We start from the raw sequence: 24,637 nt of genomic DNA on the forward strand, positions 1-24,637 counted from the left end.
CCTTTTTCACTTCGTCATTATAGGATATTATGTGTAGAAGTCTGAAGTAAAAAATGAATTTAATCCATTTTGGAATAAGGCTGTAACATGAGAAAATGTGGAACACATAAAGCACTGTGAATACTTTCTGCATGCACTATAGTTGGCGCATGGCGCATGTCACCTCGCATGAAGATCCTGGGTTCTAATCCTCCACTGACTGGCTCATAGTGTCTCATCATGTCTTCTTTTGACGTTATCCGGCTTCCTCTCACAGTCCAAAAACATGCATGTTAGGTTAAATGGTGACTATAAGTTGGCTGTAGGTTTGAAAGCGGTGTTGGGGCTCCAGCCCAAACTCAAAAACCTTTGCTTGCATGTTAACTAGAAAAGTTAAATTGCTCCCAGTAAATGGTAAACACTCAACTACAGAGGGCCGTGTTCTGAGAAACATGGACGTAAGTTCTTTATCTATCCTTGTCTATGTAGCTCTTAGGTAGTTTCATCATCTAATTTTCCTTGTCCACATATAGAAATAAATCAAATCATGTGAAGAGGAAACATTATGCTAGCTTTGTATTGGTATAACTGATGAGGTCAGATAGTTCGATCTCTGTGTCGGAAGTGCTGTGCAGCATATGGGTATATATGTTTGTTAATGTTCGAGAGAATAATTCAAATTCACAGTATATGTGTGGCTATTTACTATAACAACAAAACACCACAAAGACAGAGAAAACCTCTGTGTTTTACACTGCAGTTTCGCAAGTTAGACAGAGGAAATGGTGATAGTAATCTATACTTCCTGATTGCTGCAAACTGGATGACAGATACATAAATTTTTCCAAATATACAAGACTGAGAATCGAACTGAACTTCAATTGATTTATCAACTGAAATATGTTAATTCTTAGTTTAAAAGACCAAAAGTGGAGAAAACATGGATTTAAAAATGGCTTCAACAAATTTCCAATCATTTTCTTTTTCACATTACTGCACAAGGCTAGACACGCAGAACAATGTACATAGCTATTTTTTTAGGATATTGAAATCCAAGGTTGTTTTAAATTTTCCAAAGATTAGGCACTAGTTTTAAGAAAACTATACCCACACATCTTCACAGGCTGCGTGGGTGTCTTTCTGACTGTTCTTTTGACTGATCTGCTCCTTGAATGGGACTTTTTTTGCATTTAGCTTCATCATTGAAAAGGACATTTCTCTTCTTTACTCTTCTTCTCCTCTTCTTTCCCTCTCGCTTTCTCTCAAGTCTCTCAACTCTCAAGTAGAATCAGATAGACAACGTATGTCTCATTGAGTGAAAAAACGAAAACTCAGCTGATAAAGATGCATTAGCATGTTTGCAGCTGGCATAACAGAAGGCCATCTTTATTACATTGAATTTTAATGTCATCTCTTTTTTCTTTTCTTATTTTCCCCGAGTGACTTTTAGTAGAACTGGTAGTAAGTGTCAACCACAACTGTCGTCATTATGAATGTACGTGACTTCTTGTTAATCTCTTATCATTTAAAATGGTCTATGCATTAAAGGTTCACAGCATATCTCTTGTTATCTCTTGTGATCACAATATTGTTACAAAGATGATTTTTTGAACCCATGTGCACTGTTTCATGCAAAAATGTATCAGATCTGAATTCAAGTTAACAAGCCTTCTTTTTTAATACAGATTTTAAAGAGTGACAGTAATCTATGCAGAACTAAGTATAAGGAATGAAAACTGAAGGTTAGAACATTATGATTAAGGTAAATATATTCTCCTGCATGATAGTTTTGCACTCCTTGTGTTTTTCATTTACATTGCTGTATCACCAGGAGAGATTAATTCTAAGTTATCCTTACCACAGCTGTTTTTTTCTTTTCATCAGACAATGTCAGAGGTCCGCGTTTTCATACGTGAATTATATTTTATACTACATCCAGTCTCCCTGTAGGAAGACGTCTTCTCTTTATTTGTACTTTTATGCTTTACCACATTTTTGTATTCATGTTTTTCTCACATGCATCAATCAGCAGATGTGGAAACTGCTAACTTACTTGTGTAAGTCTGGGCTTGTGTCAAACATTTTCATGTAATTCACTCCTTTTTTTTTCCAGATGACTGTAGACTACCATTACCACATGGTTATTGTGGCCATTATTGTTAACCTCATAAACTGCTTGAAATCTGCTTTAAATCCATAAAATCTCTTCATCATTAATGTGGTTCATAAAGGCTATAGTTATCTTATCTGAACTAACTTTTTAGCTAACAACTACTTTCCTTCTCACAATAATAATACAGTCTAAGATAGGAAAAACATATGCATTTGTCTTCTTAATCAAATGTAATTTTTTTTAAAAGCTAATATTTGTGGATGTGAATGTGGTTCAAAGCCACATCATTTGCAAATATACACACACACACACACATACACACACACACACACACACACACACGCCTCCTTCTCTCTCTGTTCCAAGAAAGCATTTCAAGATTGAAGATGTGAAGTGTCATATCATTCTCTTCAGTAGTTCACCCTGATTTTCATCTCGCAATGTTTGCCCTCTGTAATCTGGCGCTAACGATATATGTATTGACTCTTCAAGGCAAAGGTAAGGTTATTTTCATGACGTTCCTGCCTGGGGGAAATACGGGAAACAGTAAGGACTCTGATGTACTCCTGGAAGTCAATGTAACCTGACTGACAATGAGCTTTGTACTAAGCTAAATAAGTACTGCTCTGAGGGTGCAACTGGACCAACTGATGTAAGTAGTTTTTGTATCTTAACAAGAGAAAAAAAGTTAGGTTAATAATGATAACAAGCTCATTGTTCAATTGTTGCAATAACTACATACTGTTCATGTATTTCCAGGGAGACTCATTAGTCTATGAAGGTGGAAAGGCTTATGGGGTAGTGTCCGCCGGCAAGCAAAACTCCGATTTCCTGCCCTTAAAATCAACAAAAAAAGTAATTTACTTTGTGCTGTGCAGCTTTGAGAATCCAGAATATCTTGTTTTTAGCAGCATATTATCAAGCAAGAAACATTTTCTGTTTCACTGTGATCTTTCAAGATGACTTCTTTTCACCATGAAAATGCAAATGAGTAAACAGCTCATTTTAAGTAAAAATTTATTTTTGTATCTTAGATTTACAATATGATACATACTACAACATACTACAGTACAACAGACATTGATATATGAAGAAAAATGAGTAAAGATAGTTAAAACTACAAAGCTAAAGCTGAAATGAACAATAATAGAATAAATGAAATATGACAGAATAATACAGGTCAACCAAATTGACCTGCCGCATCCCCTGATTTTTGGAACAAATTGGCTGGGGTTTAATACCCTTCAGGGCCGTATGTGGGGATGCGATCACAGCCGTTAGTAGCATGTAGTATTTGTTATTGACTAATAGGCTTTATTGAGTGGGTCATGACACTCACAAAGAGGAAGAACACACCCAGTTGTTGGTGCCTAAAAAGGAAATGATATTCCAGGCGGCTCATTATAACCCCATGGCAGGGCATATGGGATATGATAAAACTCTGGAGTGAATAGAGGCCCGATTTTATTGGCCGGGCATCTGAGCGGATGTGCGCTGATGGTGCATGTCCTGCCCAGAATGTCAGCTGGTTAACCAGCCGGCCATTCCAGAAGTGCCTTTGCGCCAACTACCATTAATGGAGGTCCTGTTTGAGCGCATTGGCATTGACTTCATCGGGCCCTTTCACCGGAGTGCACGTGGCTACTGCTTTGTATTAGTTCTGGTGGATTATGCAATGCGATACCTGGAAGCATTGCCGCTGTGCACCATTTCTACAAAGAGTGTGGTGTAGGTGCTGTTTCAGGTAATCTTCCAAGTCGGCATCCCGAAAGAGATACCTACTGACCAGGCCACATCGTTCATGTCTCGCACACTAAAAGAGCGGTACTAATTATTGGGCATTAAATCTGTTCTACAGGCTGCCCGAACATAAACAACAAATTGTTCAGAAAGAACTGGCTGAAATGCTGAAAATGGGAGTAATAGAAGCACATGGTGTAGCCCCATAGTTCTGGTTGTGAAGAAAGATGAGTTCTGTGCTGACTACTGCAGGGTGAACGAAGTGTCATGGTTTGATGCCTACCCCATGCCCTGGGGCAACGAGCTCCTGAACCGGTTAGGCACCGCTTGATTTTTCACGACACTGGATTTAACCAAGGGCTACTGGCAGATTCCCTTGTGTGCAGAGTCCAAGAAAATATGTCCCAGCAACAATGGTTGAGGAGAGCGATGGTGCATCTAGGCTTCTCCACTCCGTACGGTTTGTACCAGTTCGTCAGATTTACGTTCGGTTTGTCCGGAGCCCCAGCCACTTTCCAGTGCCTCGTGGACCAGGTGCTGCGGCCGCATATGTAGTGCCTACCTGGATGATGTTATCATCTACAGTGACACCTGGGTGGGGCATGTGCAGCAGGTTGCCGTGGTCCTGGAGTCCCTGAGGCAGGCTGGGCTCACGGCCAACCCGAAGAAGTGTGCGGTTGGATGGAGGGAGGTACAGTATTTGGGGTACAACTTGGGGGGCGAAAGGGCACCTCAGATCTGGTCCAGTGGACCGAGCAGTGCCAGGCAGCATTTGTGTTGGTAAAGAAGGCTCTCTGTGGGGAGCCACTGCTCCACACTCCTAACTTTTCCCTCCCTTTCATCCTGCAGACACAAACAGAGGGCTGGTGGCCATTTTGTCCAAGCAATCCATCTAAATAGATGGATTAGATACAGAAAAGACACTACTGTTAGATATCACTTTTCATTACTTTGTAATTGTCAGATTTCTTTAAAGGAGAACAGAACGTTAACTATAACTAATAAATGGGCGTTAAGAGTTTTTAGGGAAAATCCAAAATAGGCCTGAGGACTCTTCATGTTTAAGCATAGCAACATATTAAAAATGTAGACACTATATGGTGTTATTCAGTAACATTACTGGAATACTCTGTGAGAGTTACACTGTAACTTTTTTTGGAATGGAGTTTCAGCTCATTCTTGACACCTCAAATTTCAAACAAACAAGAATCTTCAGCTGGTTTTAAAATATCAGCTATGTATGTGTGATTGGTCCTTGCATGCATCATAGTAAAATCATTCCACTTGGATCAATACCTTGTATATTCAAAGAGACATCTTTCTATAATATCCCATTTTTTTTAATCCCAGGATCGCCTTCATGAGTTTTGCAAAATTTAAACCACTACTTACTTTGCCTTTGATATAAATTAATGGGCCAAAAATTATACTCTCTTATTAATAAGTTCTTGAGATTTTAGCTCTAACTGAGAACTTCATGCATTGGCCAACTTCATGCACATCTGTACATAAGATTAGCTATAATTCATCATCCACTGTGTAAGGCTAACAATATCTGTTCGGAAAACGACGACTTTTTAAAAATTATTTTCTTTCTGCACTTTTCCTTCCTGGACTGACTTTTAAGCCTTTGGAAATCAGGGACTATGCATAGAAATGTGTGTATTTCCTGAGCAGTTAAGAAAATACTTGAATTAGAGCAGAAAATGTGCACTTTAATCAGTTAATTGTTTGATGCATACAGTCATAATTGCAAATAGAAATATAACTTCACAAATCTTCTTGGATCTAACTGATTGTGTATGTCCTTCTCTAATTTCTCTAAGTTCTTTCACTCTCTCTCTCTTTCTCTTTTTTTTTTTATCTTGGCTGTGTGCTTGGGCTCCTTGTCCTGTTGGAAGATAACCCTTTCCTCCATTCTTTGGTCCACAGCACTCTGGGCATGGTCATGCCATCCAGGCCTGATTGGTGGAGTACTGCAGAATTGGCTATCCTTTTGGAAGGTTCTCCTCAGCACCACTGCCATCACTTCCAGTAACCCTTTCACTGCAAGACAGTTGATGGCCTTTTGTAATTTGCCCAATGTCAGTCCAGCATCTAACTTTTCCATGATAGTTAGTTGGGGAGTCGCAGTTAGTGCAGTCTTTACAACTTCTCATGTTTTTGCCATTAATACTATATACATCTTGTTTGATAATTCTCAAGAGTGAATGGCCAGTGTATAAATATGCCTGTGTACTTTTACATCTCGAATAGATTTTTTTCTCCATTGATGCAAACCTTTTAAAATTAGTTGAGACTCTGCACTTGTAATGTTGTATATAACAGAGAGATAACTTATGGGTGAAACATTGCAGTTTCTTAAATGTTGGTCAGATTTGTTTATTATACTTATTTTTTTTTCTGTTTATCTGCTTCCAAACAGCAAATTAATAGAGACTCAAACTAATGGCTGTGGACAAGAAAATCAAGAAAAAGAGTGGCATCTGGAGTCTAAAAGAAAATATGTCCCAACAACAATGATTGAGGAGAGCGATAGTTCATCTCAGGTAGAGGAATAATTTCTTCTTCCTCCTCCTTTTCCAACTTTTTCTTCATCTTCTCTCCACTCACCCCTCGATCTTTAATTCACTTCCTTTTTCTCCTCCCTTTCAACTTCTCTTCTCTACCCCTCCTTCCTCCACCTATTCTCCCTCCCCAACCTAGCCCCAACTTTCTTTAGGATGACCAAGCTTTCAAAAGAAACAAAAGAAGGTCTTCTAATGTTGAGTACTGCAGTGACTGCTATAGAAGCCATCCTGCTACATATGGATTGAAACTAATTAGTGCCATATATCTTAGTTAAGTCAGATATTTGTTTATTATCCTTATTCTTTTGTCTGTTTGTCTGTCTGCAAACATCTCAAAGAGAGAGAGACATCTGAGACTCAAATCTGAGACCTGCATGTGACTAGTTGCCTGCTCTAGCCTCCAGTTTTCTCTGCCTTTCATCCTCCCATTCCACCTCTGTCTGTAAATATAAATAAATGTATTATTGCTAAGGTGAAGGCTCTACACTAACATGCTGGCTATACTTGGTGGTAATCACAGAGTTTGCATCAGTTAGACTGTGCTCCCTTTGTTCACCTAAGGCTTAATGCAGACAAAGAATCCTAACAGTGTTGATGGGTTTACTTTTAAATGCAGCACAGAGAATATGTGTATGCATGTGGTTCTGAAAAGTCAGAAATAATTATAATTGTTGTTAATAACTCTGTCATAAAAAATCAAGGACTGGGACACAAGCAGCAATTAACTATGGATCTGATCAAACCCTGCACAGTGACTACCAGCTTGGCTGAACTGATTGTAAGTGGTCCAACTGCACTAAGTACAGTCCGTGGAGTCCCCCTTGTGGGCATGGTGGGAAATAACATGTCCTGCTACATCTTCAGAACAATTGCTTTATTTGATAAAACAATGATATGAAATAGTAAGTAGTCACAATCAAAACTGAAATTATAATTTAGTGTATTTAACAAAATTTTCACACAACAGTTCCCAGTCTGTGTTTAAACCACACATATTACAGTAATCTTACCTGGAGAAAGAATTTTACTGGTTAAATAATTCTGCATGAATGGTATGAATAGCCTATTTAAGGTCATGCCAAAGCACTGCAATCCGATTTAAAGCCGGACTTTTACTAGGCCAACATTTTTTTTTTAGACAGCCAGAGGTGGACTCACTGGTGTGGTTCAGATCATTGTCTGGTCACCAGTAGCTGGAATTTCATGTATTGTTCATGTCGAGGCCTGGTCCTGTACAACTCTTTTACACACACACACATATATAAAGCTATATTATTTTGTTTTGGCAGTGTTCATTTTAGATATATGCATCTATAAAAAATCTCAAAACCCCCAAACTAGATCGATAAGGCAGAGGAAAGGAAAGGCAGAGGTTTGTCATAGTGATCTCTGCTTTCTGGAAACAGAATTTAGAACATTTCAATGTTCAACTGATTCACATAACTCAACAAAATACACAAATACACAAACCTATTCAACCACAACCAAAGCTGTTGGCAACGCTGTTGCTGAATTTTGGAAAGTGTTTTGTGTGCTTTTGCAGCATTTTTCTATTTGCTGGTGTCTGTTTGACCTCTCAGGGCCACTGTACATATCAGATCTCAATGGGAACCCGCCACCCCAAAACAACCAGTGCTATATCTATATTAATATGCGTTACAACCCCCCAGACCATCACTGACCCACCACCAAGCCAGTAATGCTGAATGATGTTAGAGGCAGCATAATATTCTCCACGGCTTCTCCAGACCCTTTCACAGTTGTCACATGAGCTCAGGGTGAACTTGCTCTCATTTGTAAAAAGCACAGGGTGCCAGTGGTGGACGTACCAATTCTGGTATGCTATGGCAATTCCCAATCAGACTCTACAGTGTCTACAGCAGTGAGCATAGGGCCCACTAGGGGACGTTGGGCCCTCAGGCCACCCTCATGAACTCTGTTTCTGATTGGGAGGTCAAAGACATTCACACCTCTGGTATGCTGGAGGTCCTTTTGTAGGGCTCTGGTAGTGTTCATCCTGTTCCTCCCTGCACAAAGGAGTAGATACAGGTCCCCCTGATGGGTTAATGACCCCACATAGCAAAATTGGTATGGCCCGGATCTGTCCCACACAATGAGCTTACACATGGCCCACATACCGCAAAGAATGACGGCCCTTTGGTGGCCCAGATCTGGTTTGCCAGAGGTGGCCCACACATGGGCCAGCACAAGGCCAGTTGCAGACACACTGTTGGTCCTGCGCTGGTCCAGAACAGTTTCAGCTCTGGCCCCAGATGTCAGCCTAATGTGTACCTTAATCAAGCCATGTAATAACAACATGTGCTGGAACATAATAGTGCAAAAGTAACATGACGAAACTCTGTTCAGACAGTGAATGGACTGATTCTTATATAGTGTATTTCTACTCTCGCAGATTACTCACAGTGCTCTATACAACATGCCACATTCACACACTTTCTCTAAACTGAATGCTTCTTAACTACATACATACACATTCACACTCTTCACATGCAGACTGGAGGAGCCAGGGAGCCACTAACCTTCTGATCAGTAGGTGCCCTGCTCTACCTCCTGAGCTACAGCCACGCAGTGGTAAACATGAGTAAACCCTCAGGTTTTGGATAAAGTGTAAACTCACAAACCTGTCAAACCTGCATTTGAAACGTTGACTACCATAGCAGTATAGTATTGCAACATGGCATTTGGATCTTCTAACTAAAACAGGAAAATAGGAACATAAATAGTGCCATCATTGCCAGGCTTGGCCCACATCTGGTTGACATACACACTGCCATGACACCAGTCAGTCAGAAGTGCCAGCTTGATGCCGGATCTGGGCTAGACCGGTTTTCTATGAGCCTGGGCCACGTAAACCAAACCACATCTACAGTGTCTACAGCAGTGAGCATAGGGCCAGCAGTGTGTCTGCAACTGGCCTTGTGCCAGATGTGTGAAAAAATATCACTGGCTTCCATCTGTAAAACCATTTGTGTTTTGGGGGTAAGAAGATCTTGCCATCTCATTTACACTTACAAGCCTTTTAACACATTGTCTTGTGCATCTCTAGCTTTGTATTTGCATAGATCGACTGTGGGGTGTTTAAATTTTATGACATATGAACACTGTCTCCTCCATGCAACATACTTATTTTCTTCCACAAGAGTGTCCAGTATAACTTTTTTTTTCATGACAAGGCCATCATGTTCTATAGCTTCAAAATGTCTGATCTGATCTGGTAAAATCAGCTCATACACTTAAATCTTGCAATGATTTTTCATTTCTCTCACAATAATAAGATAATTCAGGCATTTTACTAATTTATCCCCTGTTTTTGTGATTTACTTAAATTGTTAAAAACAAAAAATGTAACTTTTAAGGGCCGCTGTTATAAATTTCTATAAAGTCATTGGTATGAACAGACAACTATGAGCAGACAAGATGCAAAAATCTGAAGATGTCACTTTATTTGAAAACAAATTACAAATTACTCGAAAGCTTTTAAAAAAATATTAAATGTAAAACTTATTTTTTAAATGAGAAAAGAACAGTCATTTTATTCTTAATATTAGAGTACCATCCAGCTCATTGTGCAAATACTGAAATCTATTCAATTGTACTTTGCTTAACTTGACAGGTGTTGTTTGACTATTTACAGACATTCCTAATTCCTAATTTCAGTTAGTTTTTTTTTTCTTTTTAATTTTTGCATATGCAAACAGCACAAATCCCTCCTTCTGGCTCTGTGATCAGGAAACATTTAAAGGCTGAAGTGTCAGTGAAGTGTCCCACTGATCTTCAGTAACTTACTCTGACTTTGACCTCACTATATCTACACACTGTAACATGGCAGGACTGATACTTGTGCCGACTCTTCATGATCATGGCAAGCTCTTTTCATGGCACAAACTTTTACACCATGTTGGAATTAAGACAGTGGATGGCTCAAAATCTGGTCCGGAATTTTCACTGGAATATAGGCTTTGTGATGGTTCTGTGTAATAATGACTTTTTTGAGTAATGATTTCAACACTAATCACAAAAAGAGGGGAAATAACGTAACAAACATGCACAAACACTTGACCCACAGTATTCAATTGATTTGCATTAATATAATTTCTTGATACCAATGACAATTGATAAGAGAATTGATAAGGAATCGAACTGATAAGTGATATCGCAGTTCTTGGTTTACACGGGAATTCGCAACTTCAATAAATAATTTGATTGGCTAAGGGGGGTCACGTTGAATGAGTTATACTGCATGCTACTGGTCTGTGTGTTTCCTATGTACAATGACTACCGTAAAGGCACTGAAAAAAGCTGCCATTAAAATAAGGCTACCGTAAATACTGGAAACGTTTCTCACAGCCCGTCAAAATCGGACCGCTGTCCTCCTACTGATGACCTCAGTTACGAAAATTAAAAACTTAGTTTCTTAAGCCTTAATCCTCCGTTCTTTTAAATAGCCACCAGAGGGCGATACCTCCGTGTAAAAAGACTTGGGAAAACGTTTCCCACACCTCTGAAAGCACTTCGTTTCCACTGTGCATTAACTTTTCAGAGGTTGACACCAGGCTTTTTCTTTCTTTTTTTATGATTGAAATGTTGAGTTGTTTGTTTCCTGTCATTTGTCACAGAGTTTCTCTAAATTCAAATATTTTACTAATTTGTTTCTTGTTTCTGTCATTCACTTACTTTTACAAAACTGTAATTTTTAAGGGTCATTGTTGTAAATTTCTAAATTATATTAAATATTCAATATCTGTATATGGTTCACCTACCAATATGTGTATGTGTAGCATGTGGTTCATACATATTCTATGATGATAAAATTACTGGGCCACCACACTACACCTACAAGAACCTCTCAGCTATAAAAACTTTCCATGAAGTTCACTGAGCACAGTTTCTGTCCTGATGTTAATGCCAGAGGAGGATTAGTACTCTGCAGTTTTTGAGTCAGCAAATAGTTGGTGACTTGTGCTGCACAATGTGCCTCAGCACTTGGCTTCTCTATAACTTTACGTGGTCTGTCACTTTGTGGCTGTCCTGCTGTGGTTCCTAAATTCTTCTACTTTGCAAGAAAAAAAATCACTTACAGTTGTTTGTAGGCTATCTGGGAAGACCAAAAATTGACTAGGTTATTGATGTTATACACCTGTGCCATTAGAGAGAGAGATGAATTCAACGATTAAAAAGTGTGGCCCAAAACTTTTGACCAAATATTGCAGGTATTCATCACTACACTGATTTACAGGTATTCTCTAAAAATTAACCCATATAAGGAGTGACATAATTAGGGAAATATTTTACTGCTATGAGTGAAGACTTAAAACAGACATTTTTTGAAAGACTCAGTTATAATGAACCATGGGAGATACACTGCAGTTTCACACATCAGTCAGAGGAAACTATGATAGAAATCTATACTTCCTGATAATTACAAACAGGATGAGAGATGCTAGAACATTCACAGATATGTGACCAAACCAGAACAAAGTTCAAATGACTCAATGAGTGAGTCATCAAAAATACAAATATTATTTATAATGAGACAAAAAGCTTAGATTTAAAAATGATTTGAATGAAAATGATGTTGATTTTTCAGCCTCATGACGGTTTCCTTCTCTTGTCTTTGCATCTGCTTAAAAATGAAGCTAAAACTGAAGTTATTCTGTTCTGGCTGGTGTTGCACCGTCTTTGTTTTGTTTTTGGGGTTTTTTTGCAATTTTTGCACTTTATGTAGTCCTGTGTTGATTGTCTGTTATATGTCATATGTAGCGCTATGGTCTTGGAGGGGCATTGTGTAATTTCACTGTGTACAGTACCACTGCTCATGGTTGGAATGACACTAAAGCCACTTGACTTGACTTAACTTGTTATTATACTTGGCCCAAAAAAATCATAGAAACATATGTACTCTGGATGGCCTCTAGTACTACTGTGAGGAATCTTGGAGTCATTTTTGACCAGAATATGTCCTCCATATTAAACAAATATGTAGGACTGCAGTCCTGCATATTTGGATTATATTATAATCCTACAAACTTATGTTTGTCCCTAAAATTACAAACATCCTGTCTCAGAGTGATGGCGAAAACCACAAAATTTGATAAACTTCTACGTGTGAGTTTTTGTTTTCACCATGAAAAAGAAGTGATTTGATAAGTGAGTTGTTATGTTTCCACTGAAGTGAGACTGCCTAACAAAAGTGATACTTTCACTCTAAGGTAGAGCTGCTTTATTTCCTACCAGCTACAATCCTGAGGGTCGATGTTAGTTATGGTCTAAAAGAAGTATAAATGTTAGATAACTGCTGATCTTAGATGCTCTTAAAATCAAAAATAAGTAAATTACTGCTTAGTCTTTCTTTTAGAGCGGTGGTTCTTAACCTTGTTGGAGGTACCGAACCCCACCAGTTTCATATGCGCATTCACTGAACCCCTCTTTAGTGAAAAATAAAATGTGATTTTTTCAAATCCAAGACATAGATATGTTTTTTACTGGTGCACAAAATGAGCCGTGCATGTCACGGCGGAGGCTCTGCCGACCGACTCACCGAACCCCTAGGGTTCGATCGAACCCAGGTTAAGAACCACTGTTTTAGAGTCAATCCAAAGAGAATCCAGGATGATATGCTTGTTTGTAACACATTATCAAATAATAAACTGTTGTCATTTCACTGTACTTTTCCAAGATGACCTTAATTTTATTTTTCCTGCAAAATCAGGAAACGGTGTTTAAGGCCGCACGGTGGCACAGTGCTTAGCACTGTTACCGCACAGCAAGAAGGTCCTGAGTTCAGTTCCACCATCAGGCCGGGGTCTTTCTGTGAGTTTGCACGTTCTCCTAGTGTTTGTGTGGGTTCTCTCCGGGTATTCTGGCTTCCTCCCACAGTCCAAAGACATGCAGTTACTGGGGTTAGGTTAATTGATCAAGTAACCTAAGGTGTGAATGTGGTTGTCTGTCTCTGTGTGTTAGCCCTGCGACAGACTGGTGACCTGTCCAGGTGCCTATCGCCCTATGACAGCTGGGACAAGCTCCTGCGACCAGGTGTTCACAATGTGTGTAGAAGTAATAAAATACACTGAATGTGGAAATGCTTGTTAAGGAACATGGAACAATTTCCACATGAGCACCAAATTGCAAAGAATTTCATAAATGATCTACTGAACATAAGGGCATTCATGCATAGAGGATATAATATAATGCAAAGGTATAAAGCAAGCATGTGAGACCTATTACTCTTGCAAGCCTAGATGATGGCTCTGTAGAGAGACAGGATATACCCAGACAGGAATAGCTTCATACACTGAAAGATAACCCAGATAACACTGAAAGAATACACTGCAGTTTCACAAGTCAGCTGGGGGAAATTGTGATAGTATTCTATCACAAGCAATAACAGTCCCTGAAAATTACAAACAAGGACGATAGATGCAAGAACATTTCTAGGTATGTGACCAAGCCAGATATACAAAACTGGAACTGGTAATGAATCCATCAACTGATTCATCAAAAGCACAAATATCATTGATAATGAGCTACAAAGGGAAAAAAACAGATTTAAAAGTGACAAAAAATTAAAGGGTTAAAGGCGATGCATCAAAGCATTAAAATAATTTCATAAATAAGGTGGTTAGAGGGATTTGTATTTGGGATAATGTAACTTGGGTGTGCAGTTCATACATACATAATGACACAAGAACTGGGCCACCTAAAGACTACCTACAGCTGCTGAGCCATGAAAACCTATGCCATGAAGTTCCTGGTGCACAATTTTTGTGCTGAGGTTTATGCAAGAGGAGGTTAGAAACTATGCAGTTGTTGAGTCAGCAAATTATTGGCAACCTTTATGCCCTGTGTGCAAGCAAGCAGGAAGAGCAGAAATTAAATTGTTGTGGTTACTGATTTTATACACCTGTGTAATTTTAAAGACTGTAATTTTATATATTTAAGAATTCAAAAGCTACATTCTGTGCTTGTACTTCAGGGAGACTCTGGTGCCCCATTAGTCTGTGAAGCTGGAAAGGCGTATGGGTGGTGTCTGCCAGTAGGCCAAACCCAAATGATCTAACAGTCCACACTTATACTAAGATACTTATATAGAGACTGAATTGAATGTATACTGAAACACAAGTGAAACACTTGATCACTATCAAGAGATCTAATGACTGAGATATCAATATTCAGGCTGATTACAATGATGACGATGTTATACATGTTTGTAACACATAATTAGACAATAAACTGTTGCTCTTTGTTCTTGATGTCTTATTTTCATCATTGTAATACAAACTAAACACGTCCTTTGTGATTGTACAACTGGCGTATCATATTATACCGCGAAGGGCTGTCTGAGTAAAACACTGTATACTTAAGAATTTATCCTGCTACTTCTACATTGCTGTATAACATGATATAACATTGGCTTCATCATTTTTGGCAGATGAGGTATTTTTCAGATCACGATTGCTTTGCTTTGGCCAAGTTGGACACACAAGAAACACTTTACATTGGAGGTGTCCAGTAGGCATATAGTCAGATACCCAAACTACATGGGTGTCTATCTACAGCAGGGGTCCCCAATCCCAGTCCATGAGGGCCGGTGTCCCTGCAGGTTTTAGATCTCACCCTGGGTCCACACACCTGAATTACATGATTAGCTCATTACCAGGCCTCTGGAGAACTTCAAGACATGTTGAGAAGGTAATTTATCCATTTAAATCAGCTGTGATGGATCAAGGACACATCTAAAACCTGCAGGGACACCGGCCCTCGTGGACTGGGATTGGGGACCCCTGATCTACAGGCTTTACTTTGAGCTGCTCACTAATCTGCTCCCTGCATGTTTTTTTTAAAAAACATTTTAGTGGTAATAGGAAGGGTATGGAGTAAGTGTCAAACACCAGCCCGACTTCTAAAGTATTACAAAAATGCAAGGTGACAGATGACTTGACCTGTAACTGGTGCTACATGTCAGCTGGCTTCCTGTTTCACGCGCCCCCAACATTCTGAAAATAGTTTGCTTCCAAGTAATTCGTCAGACGTTCTCACTGAATAGTGTGAAGATGCTTTCTTGAAGCCATGTGCACAAATTCTTGCAACTCTTGCAACAGTCATAGCTTTCCAGTTAACACGTCATGCTAACAAACAATAACTTTTCACATTTACACTGTTGTCACTCTTAAAGTATATTAAGTTAATCAGCTTCTTAATTTTCTTTTAAATTTCTTTTTCATCATGAACCCCAAAAAACATTTTACCCCATGGTTTTAACATTCTTGCTATAAATTCAAAATGTTATAAAATTTTTTCTTTCTTTAACATTGTTCATAGAGTTCGTACTGTGAGTTAACTCTATCAAGTCATATACTTGAATCTTGGACCAATTTATAGCAAAGCCTGTCTCTTAAAGACTCCAACTAAGATTAATGAGCTACATTTAATAAGCTACATTTTTTCAGCTTCTGGACGTGTTGGAGATGATCTCTTTATAAATGTGGTTTGACACCTCATCATTTGCATGTACAAAAACACAAACACTTCCTCCTTTACTACAAGGAAGCATTTAAAGACTGAGGTGTCAGTGAAGTGCCCCATTGCTCTTCAGTAACTCACCTTGACTTTGATCTCACCATGTTTACCCACTGTAAACTGACAGCACTGATACTCGTGCTGACTCTTCATGATCAAGGTAAGGCTCTTTTCATAGCGCAAACTTTTATACAAAGTCAGAACGGAGTCCATGAAGTTAAGATTTTGATGCATAGAATATGAAAACCTTTTTGTCTCCAGTTCATACAGGAGAAATTGTGGGTGGCCATGAGGTTGCACCACATAGCAGGCCGTACATGGTGATTTTGGAGCTGAAAAAGTCAAATGGTATTAAAGCATACTGTGATGGCTTCCTTGTAAATGAGCATTTTGTGATGACTGCTGCCCACTGCGAAGCCAGGTGAGTTTTACCCACTCATGTTTATCTAAAATGAATTATGTGGCCAAGTAAATTTTGTTATCACAATAATGCTAAAGTTACACAACTTCAAGCCATAACCTTTGACTGCGATATAGGTTTCATGAAGTATTTATCTTTTCTTTTGTCAATACTAAAAATTATTATCTTTATTGTTTCAAAATGTTTTTCCCCTATTTTTGCAGATCGTACAAAGTCTTTCTGGGACTTCATGATTACAAAGATCGCAATAAAGTACAGACTGTGACTGTTAATGAGACAAATGCTTTTCCACACGAAGGCTATGACAAAACTTGTTTAATGAATGACATAATGCTTCTTAAGGTAAATAAAGACCAAAATAATTGTATTTAACAAAAAGATTATTATTAATTTGAGCCATAATCAACTTTCATTTATTATATTAGGAAATGCTCAGTCATCAACAAACAGCTGTTAGTATATATACTGTATATATTGATACTAAAATTTTCTTATCTCTCGTTTTCTTGAAGTTGCATCCCAAGGTTAAGTTCAACGAGAATGTGACATCTATTGCTCTCGCAGGCCGTGATGATACTGGCTCTGTCCCAAAATCATGTGCAGTCCTTGGTTGGGGAAACACAGAGAATGGTACAGCATCTGACGTACTCCGAGAAGTCAATGTGAACCTGACTGACATTGAGTTTTGTGCTAAGGAAAAAAAGTACTGCTCTAAAGGTAGAACTGGACCAGGCAAAGTAAGTAGATTTTGCATCTTGTAACAAGAATGAAAAAAGAAACTGTTTGATCAGCATTGATAATTAGCTCATTGTTCACTTATGATCACAATAACTACATACTGTGCTTGTACTTCCAGGGAGACTCTGGTGGCCCGTTAGTCTGTGAATGTGGAAAGGCGTATGGGGTGGTGTCTGGCAACCAGCAAAACACCAGCGGTTATACTATGATACCTGAATACAGAGACTGGATTGACTGCATACTAAAACATAAGTGAAAGTCATAATACATTTAAACCTCAGATCACTTAGAGATCTGATGACTGAGATATCAATATTTAGACTGATTCCACTGAACTGAGACTGCCTAACAGACAAGATATCATTGTGATCTAATATACTTACACTGCATTTCATGTTCTTAAAAACAGCAATAATTAATTATTGCTTTGCCTTTCTTTTAGAGTAGATTCAAAGAGAACCCATAACGATATGCTTGTTTGTAACATTTAATGAAACAATAAACTGTTGTTCTTTCACTGTTTTTCTTTGATGTCTTATTTTCATAATAGCAATGCAAACAAAACATATCTTACATGATTATGCAGCATATTTTAAGTCAATGTAAACATATATATTTCCTAGATATATGAACAAAAATCAGGAAATACATTGTAAAGGCACTTGATGTTAAACATGTAAGCTAAAGCATGCATTACAAGTGAAACAAACAGGAACAGAATCACAAAAGCACAATGTTACCCACAGGCTGTCAAACATGCCCTACCTCCACCCTGATTGGAGGATAACTGCACTGCCAACACTCATGGACATTACACCTTATTTATAAATCGTATTTCTGTTTATACTTCAATGCAAACAACACCCCTACCTCTTTAAACTGTATTTATTATAACATTATTTAGTATAGTTCCAACAGCACCCCCCACCCCACTCAATGTGCAATATCACTGATCACACTGCACCTCTCAATGCACCTGCTAGTTAGATGGCATGTATGTGTATGTATATAGATGTAAGTGTGTATGTGGAAATATGTGTGTGTATGCATGTACGGATGCAAATATGTATATATACATATATGTATGTATGTGCGTGTATGTTTGCAGGTGTATGTATAACTTGTACATATCTTTCTTGTGTAAATGTAAATTTGTCATTGTGTAAATACTTACGCTATTGTGTACTTCACACACATGGAGAGATGCCAAACTGCCTTTCACTGTTCTTGTAACAGTGACAATAAAAAGCTATTCTATTCTATTCTATTCTATGTTAAATGGAGACATCGGGTTGGGATCTGAAAAAAATTGCTCAGGTTACATAGTTCATGTGATGATATATCATTAAATGACCTGATATGAGATACAGTACACTGGCTGTTCAAATAAACACATCCAACACTTTGTATATCCATGATGTCTCATATGACCTAAATAACACTGAGAATGTACATAAGAATTTGGTGATCATTTCAGCTTGCCTTTAGGGCAATCAGGTTTTTCTCTTTTAAGCACATTTTATGAACATGTACACTCACTGACCACTTTGAGCACAATTGTTCAACTATTCATTTATGCAAACATCTAATCAGCCATCAGCAACTCAATGCATTAGGAATCTAAACATAGTCAAGATGATCTGCTGAAGTTCAAATCGAAGTTCGCATGGCCCTAACTACTAGTATACATTATGACTAAATTAATCGTTGTGTATCTCACTCCATCTAGTTTTGCACACACTCTACAGTAAAATAACAAATGACAAAGTTCACAGGTTAGAGTTAAATGTCATTCATTTATATTTCACATCTGTAATATTCTTGGTATTTATAATTGAGTGCTTCTATATATTAGTGCTGTTTCTTAAGTTTGTAAACTTTGTAATGCATTGTATTATTTAATTAGTTTAGTCTGTTGCTGTTACTGTCTTGGAGCAACTGTAACCCACATAGGTACCTTAGGGATTATTAAAGTTTTCTGATTCTGATCCTCCAGTTTCTTCCTGCCATAAAGTGTAATGCAGATTAGACTAGAGCAGTAGATCACGGCATATGCACATAAATGATCTTAAATTGATTATACCATAGACATGGGGACATGTTTTCTTTATTTAAAAAAACATGCTTTAATATAATATAATATAAAATATCTCTCTGTGAAATTATATATATCAAAGAAAATGTACATAAAATATGTACTATATACTTATTTTTCATTTTAGTACTGGCTCACAGGAAATATAATATAATATTAATAAAAAAAATTAATATCCATCCATCCATGGGTTAATATGTGAAAAATACCAGAGAAAAGTATGTAAAGTCGTTGTATTCATGTATTTATGTTTTTATTTGTAAAGGCTTCATGCTCTTGCATGACCTCGCTCACCCACTAGAGGGTGCTGAAGCACCACCTACAGAACAGGACGCATCCACTGAGGTCGGAGCAATGAAAAGCAGCTTTCTTACCTCAGGGATCAGAGTAGACAGAAAGAACAATGGGCAGCTGAGGGTTTGTTGAACTGGAGCATGGAGCTGGTGAAGAGGTTATGAGTTTACACGCGGTCTGGTCTATTCCTGTAAAACAAAAACAAAAAACCCCCCAAACAACAACAACAAAAAAATGCTGGACAGTCCCGGCAGTTTCCATCAAAGCCTTTGAATAGCAATATACTACGAGTTAAATAATTGCTATATGCTATTATTATCATCATCATCATTATTATTATTATTATTATTATTATTATTACAAGAACCCTGGCTGTAGTGAAGCAGATTTAATCCTGCATATTTTCACATTAGCCAAATGTAACCACAAGATGGCAGCAGTTTAACCTCCTAAGACCCGAACCTATTCATGGCATGCATTTTTAATTTCTCTTTGCTATTTGGACAGATTGAGACCTAACGAATGTAAAAACAAAGAATTAGATGGGTTTTTTTGTTTGTTTGTTTTTTACCTAATATTTGTTTCTGAGAAAGATGAGAGAAAGATGAAAATGTCCTCGTAAGTAGATATCAGACCCTTGTACAGCAAAACTTTGTATTTTGGTCTGGACTACCCAAAAATGTGATCCAGCCAGGTCCTATGAGGTTAATGAATGGACACAAACAGGCCAGAAACTTTATGACAGGACGCTCTTTGAGACGAAAGGAGAGGGATGTTTTCGCTTACATTTGAACTGATGTCCAAAAAATTTATTGATTTTCTGTTTTGTTCTGATGGAATGCCATTGGAGGAAATATATTTGTTCAAATAAGGTATTTACTATAGAAATCACTGTGCAGTATATAGCAGTGACATTAAAATGTAGGGCTACGGAAATATCTAAATAAAACTATAACTTATGTCATAGTCCGAAAACATTCTGTTCATGCAGAATACATAATTTTACACTTTGCATAAGGAATAATAGGCCAGAACAAATGTATTTGCTAATGTGCAAGCAAGGTTATTCAGATTTTTAAAAAAACAAAAACAAAAAAAACAATAACAACAAAAATAAACAAAAACTAAATATTTGTGACAAGAGTACAAATCTGAGTACCTGTTCTACCACTTTCTATCCATGTACCCTTGAAAGATAACCAGTAACATACCTACCTAGATTGCCTGGAATGTGCCTGTTATAGCGGATACAAATATTACTAGAAACATTAAAAGGAAAAAAAAGTCCAGCATTATTTCAATTGCTCAAATGGTTTGGAGAAACCTTTCAGAAACCCTTCATGCCTGCACTGATTTCACAGAACACAAGCTACAACAATGTAAACAGTCTATGAGTGCGCTTTTGCCAGTGTTTTCAATTCATGTCTGCCCTGTATATTTCTTTCTTTCTCTTTTTTTCTTGTGCCTTCCTCCTGTCCATCTTAATGTTCAAATCTTTTCTGAATACAAGAACCTGGACACTGCATGCCTGATACCTGATGCATGAATTCTAAAGAGCTGTCAATTTATTTCTGCTTGCTTTGACTCTTTGCTTCTTGCGGTACTGTAGTTTCCTATTCACCTCATTTTCAGGGGATTCTTTCTTTTACTGGCTGGTAGTGAAACCAGTGTAAAGTAGGTTTTAACCACCATCAAAATTCTGAAAGTTTGTGCACGACTTCTTGTTTATCTTTTATCATCCCCAGCTCGTTACAGAGCTGAGGAGCTCTGTGACGAACGTTTCACAGCATATCTCTCTTCATCACAGCGATGCGTGCAGAAAGGCTTCTTTCCCGCATAGTTATTTTTCTCTGATTGGAGTACAGTGGCGATAAAATGATAAAAAGCCGCAAAAAGATAATGCATCAGAAAAGTGATCACTTTAGCATAGTCAGCATTTGGGCACATTTTTATTTTGTAGGTTGCCACGGCATACCTACAAAATGAAAAATGACTTGGTTCACTGAGAATAAATCGTCTTGGGCAGAAAATCATTTGCATAATTTTCTCTTTATGACTATGTAGCAAGTCGAAAATACGCTACATCATATAGGTCTCCCTGTTTTGTTGTCAATGCTTAGCAGAAGAGCCAATGACCGAAATGTGTGTGCCCTTTCACTTTGAGCACTATGTGCTGCAAAAGGATTTTCCTGCACCAATATAAGCCTTCTGAAATTAGTTGATTCTTACCACATTTAATGCAGTATCCATTGTTACATTTTAAACCGAACTGAGTCTGAGAAAAGGTGCAACTGTTCAAGCGCTTTCACGTCAAAGAAAAAAAAAGAGTAAAACATGTAATAGCACCTCAAAGACTGAAAGAAATTTGCGTGTGAAATACTGAGATTTTACATAATCATGCAGAGGAAATGGTTTGTGATAGTAATCTCTGCTTTCTGCAAATTGCAGGCACATTGATAGATGCAGGAACATTTCAATCAGTTACACAAGACTGAGATATGAACTGAAGTTCAAATGAATCATAGAACAATCTGCATCAAAAACAAACAAACAAAATTATAATGGGCAAAAATAGAGGAGATTTTAATATTTAAAAAAAAGTTAAAACCATACACAAGCCAAAGAAGAGAATGGGATGGATGAACGCATTACTTCACATACATAAACAGATAAATGAGTAGAAAAACTGAAGGTTTAAAATAGACCTCCGGAGTAGCAAGTGTAGAGTGGTAGTAAAAAATATGCTATTTTTCAAAATTTTTTGTTTTGGTTGATTACTTTTTTAAAACCTGTAACAAAAAGTAGTAACTGAAACTGAGAAGTAACTAATCATTTGAGTCAGGTGCATATTCTCCCCAATAAATATGTAATCATATCCTATCAAAAAATATAAGGCCTTTATTATTCTTACATAAATAGCTCATGTAACAGACAGAATTTGCAGAATTTTGGGTGCTATGTCTGTTACTTTGCCTTGCTGTTTAGATTAAAAATATACAAAAATGTGTAGTCTATCTGAATATTGAGTTTTTATGGATACACTCTTAAAATCCTATTAGGTGACTGTTCACAGCAAGTCAAAACAATATTTCAGGTCACCAGGAAATGGGCTTACAAGTACTGTTTGAAAATACTTTAGGCAATATAAGCAGTACCACGTCACTTGAGACAGACAGCAGTTAATAGGCACTTTGTTTCAAAATGAAACAACTGGATAATTCATAATATAATGTTACTGCTTTAGCAGGTCAGTGTGCTGCGTGGGTGTGTCATATCTCATCCATCTCTCCTGACGAGACAGTGCACTGGCGTCATTCAGCAGTCAGCCACCCAGCAGTATATAAGCTAGTGAAGTGCTGCTCAGTTGGTGTGTGGACCAGTCTTGGGTGGAGAGTGTTAGTGTTGTGGTCTACTTGCGTTAACTATGAGATGTCTTTTCTTTGAGCTGATACTGAGTAGCTGATATCTGCTGGCAGCAAAAGTATGCCTTTAGTTTGGTTAACCATCTCCTTTGTCTTTTCCTTAGGATAGTTTACTTTGCGGATGACTTTTGTTTAGTTGAAATAGCTGTGTTGCCATCTGTTTGAGATGAGTCCTTTTTTAATAAAACATAGTTTTTCACAATTTGCTCTCTTTGGCTTTCTCTTTTCCCAATCGTACAATTGTCACTCCCCTCATCCCTTAGCCTTATTCTTGGGGACGTAACGATATCAAGTGTGCTAATTATATTGCCTAATGCTTTCTATCATTATCATTAGGTGAACAGAATAAGGTCAAGTTTTGATCTTCAGCACTTCTGTATTTAGTAAAACTCACACTGATTCTTTCTTATAGTGACTGCTGGTTTTACTAGTGTGAAGTGACTATTCGTCTTCATCATTATGAAAGTACATGGTAATCTGTTATTGTATATGTTGGTAGATCTGTGGACTGAAAGTTTTCATGGCATAGATCTGTTCATAACTGCTTTCTTGAAAACAATTCTTGGAACCTAGACCTTACAGAGAGTCGTATCAGATTTGCATTCACGTTAACAATTCATTCTCATAAACAATCATTTAAACAATGACTATAGTAAATTCAGTATATAGTAAACTATGATTGTCTTATGCAAAGATAAGAACAGCTTGAAGGACAAAGTATCTTTACCTAGCTGATAGTAATGTATAGTTTTACACACTCCTGACATCATTACTTGCTTCTTTCACACTGCTGCATCACTTATATTTTCACCCTAACTATTTAAATCTTTCTTAATAATATGTGATATAATTGTTGGAGCACAAGCTGTTGTTGCAAAAACACTTTCAGTTTTCTTTTTTTAAATGTTTTTGTCTTTATTAGGTTTTTGTCTTTATTAGATAATACAGCGGAGAGTAGCAGTAAAGCACTAGAATCGGAAGATTCATGGCAAATGGCTATGGGCTGAAGTCGAACCCAGGCTGCTGAATTTGGCCTTAGTGGCATACAGTCGCACGCTCATGCCATGAACTAAACAGACATCCCACTTTTGACAATTTATCAGAAAAGATCTTACGTACCTCAAACGTCTGCATCGCTTTTATCAGCTCAGCTGTTTTTCCAGTTGCACGCTTAACCACTGATGGCTACATAAGACAAAGAGCACCCTATCTGCAGGTTAGGTTGTTTCTGACTTGCCAGATAATGCCAGCAGTTGGCCTTTCACCACAATCTGTTTATGCCAAAAAACAACTACTACCTACATATATATATATATATATATCTATCTATATATATATATATATATATATATATATATATATGTATATGTATAGAGAGAGAGATTTTACTGAAGCATTTTTTAAAAATCTTGAAGTAATTTATAGCCAAATGAATTATGCGTCTCTCACAATCAGTTCATTTACTAACTTATAATATTACAAAGATATTTCCTTCATTGTGCTATGACAAGCATTAAGCCTGAAGTGCTAACTGGTAATCTAAATATATACGTAATGTAATACTATGAATACTATAAAAATAAGAGTTTTTGTCAGGCTGTGGAGGTGTTCCTTATGTGGTTGAAGGCCACATCATTTGCATATGCAAATAACAGAAGGACGTCCTTCTGTCTCGAATGTAATGAAGTATTTAAAGAGTGAAGCTGTCAGTGATGTGTTCCACTGCTC

At 37.6% G+C, this 24,637-nt stretch overlaps 1 protein-coding gene across 1 annotated transcript; it reads left to right on the forward strand.

Moving 5' to 3' along the window:
- The first annotated feature begins 15,942 nt into the window (after window positions 1-15,942).
- LOC116327927 (mast cell protease 1A-like) lies at window positions 15,943-17,615 on the forward strand. The gene is made up of 5 exons (XM_031749620.2): window positions 15,943-16,099; window positions 16,201-16,360; window positions 16,564-16,702; window positions 16,873-17,097; window positions 17,217-17,615. Exons 1-5 carry the CDS (start codon window positions 16,042-16,044, stop codon window positions 17,352-17,354), a joined length of 720 nt encoding a protein of 239 aa, XP_031605480.1. The 5' UTR covers window positions 15,943-16,041; the 3' UTR covers window positions 17,355-17,615.
- The last annotated feature ends 7,022 nt before the right edge of the window (window positions 17,616-24,637 follow it).

Source organism: Oreochromis aureus, linkage group 23 (assembly GCF_013358895.1).
Source record: "Oreochromis aureus strain Israel breed Guangdong linkage group 23, ZZ_aureus, whole genome shotgun sequence".
Lineage (NCBI taxonomy): Eukaryota > Metazoa > Chordata > Actinopteri > Cichliformes > Cichlidae > Oreochromis > Oreochromis aureus.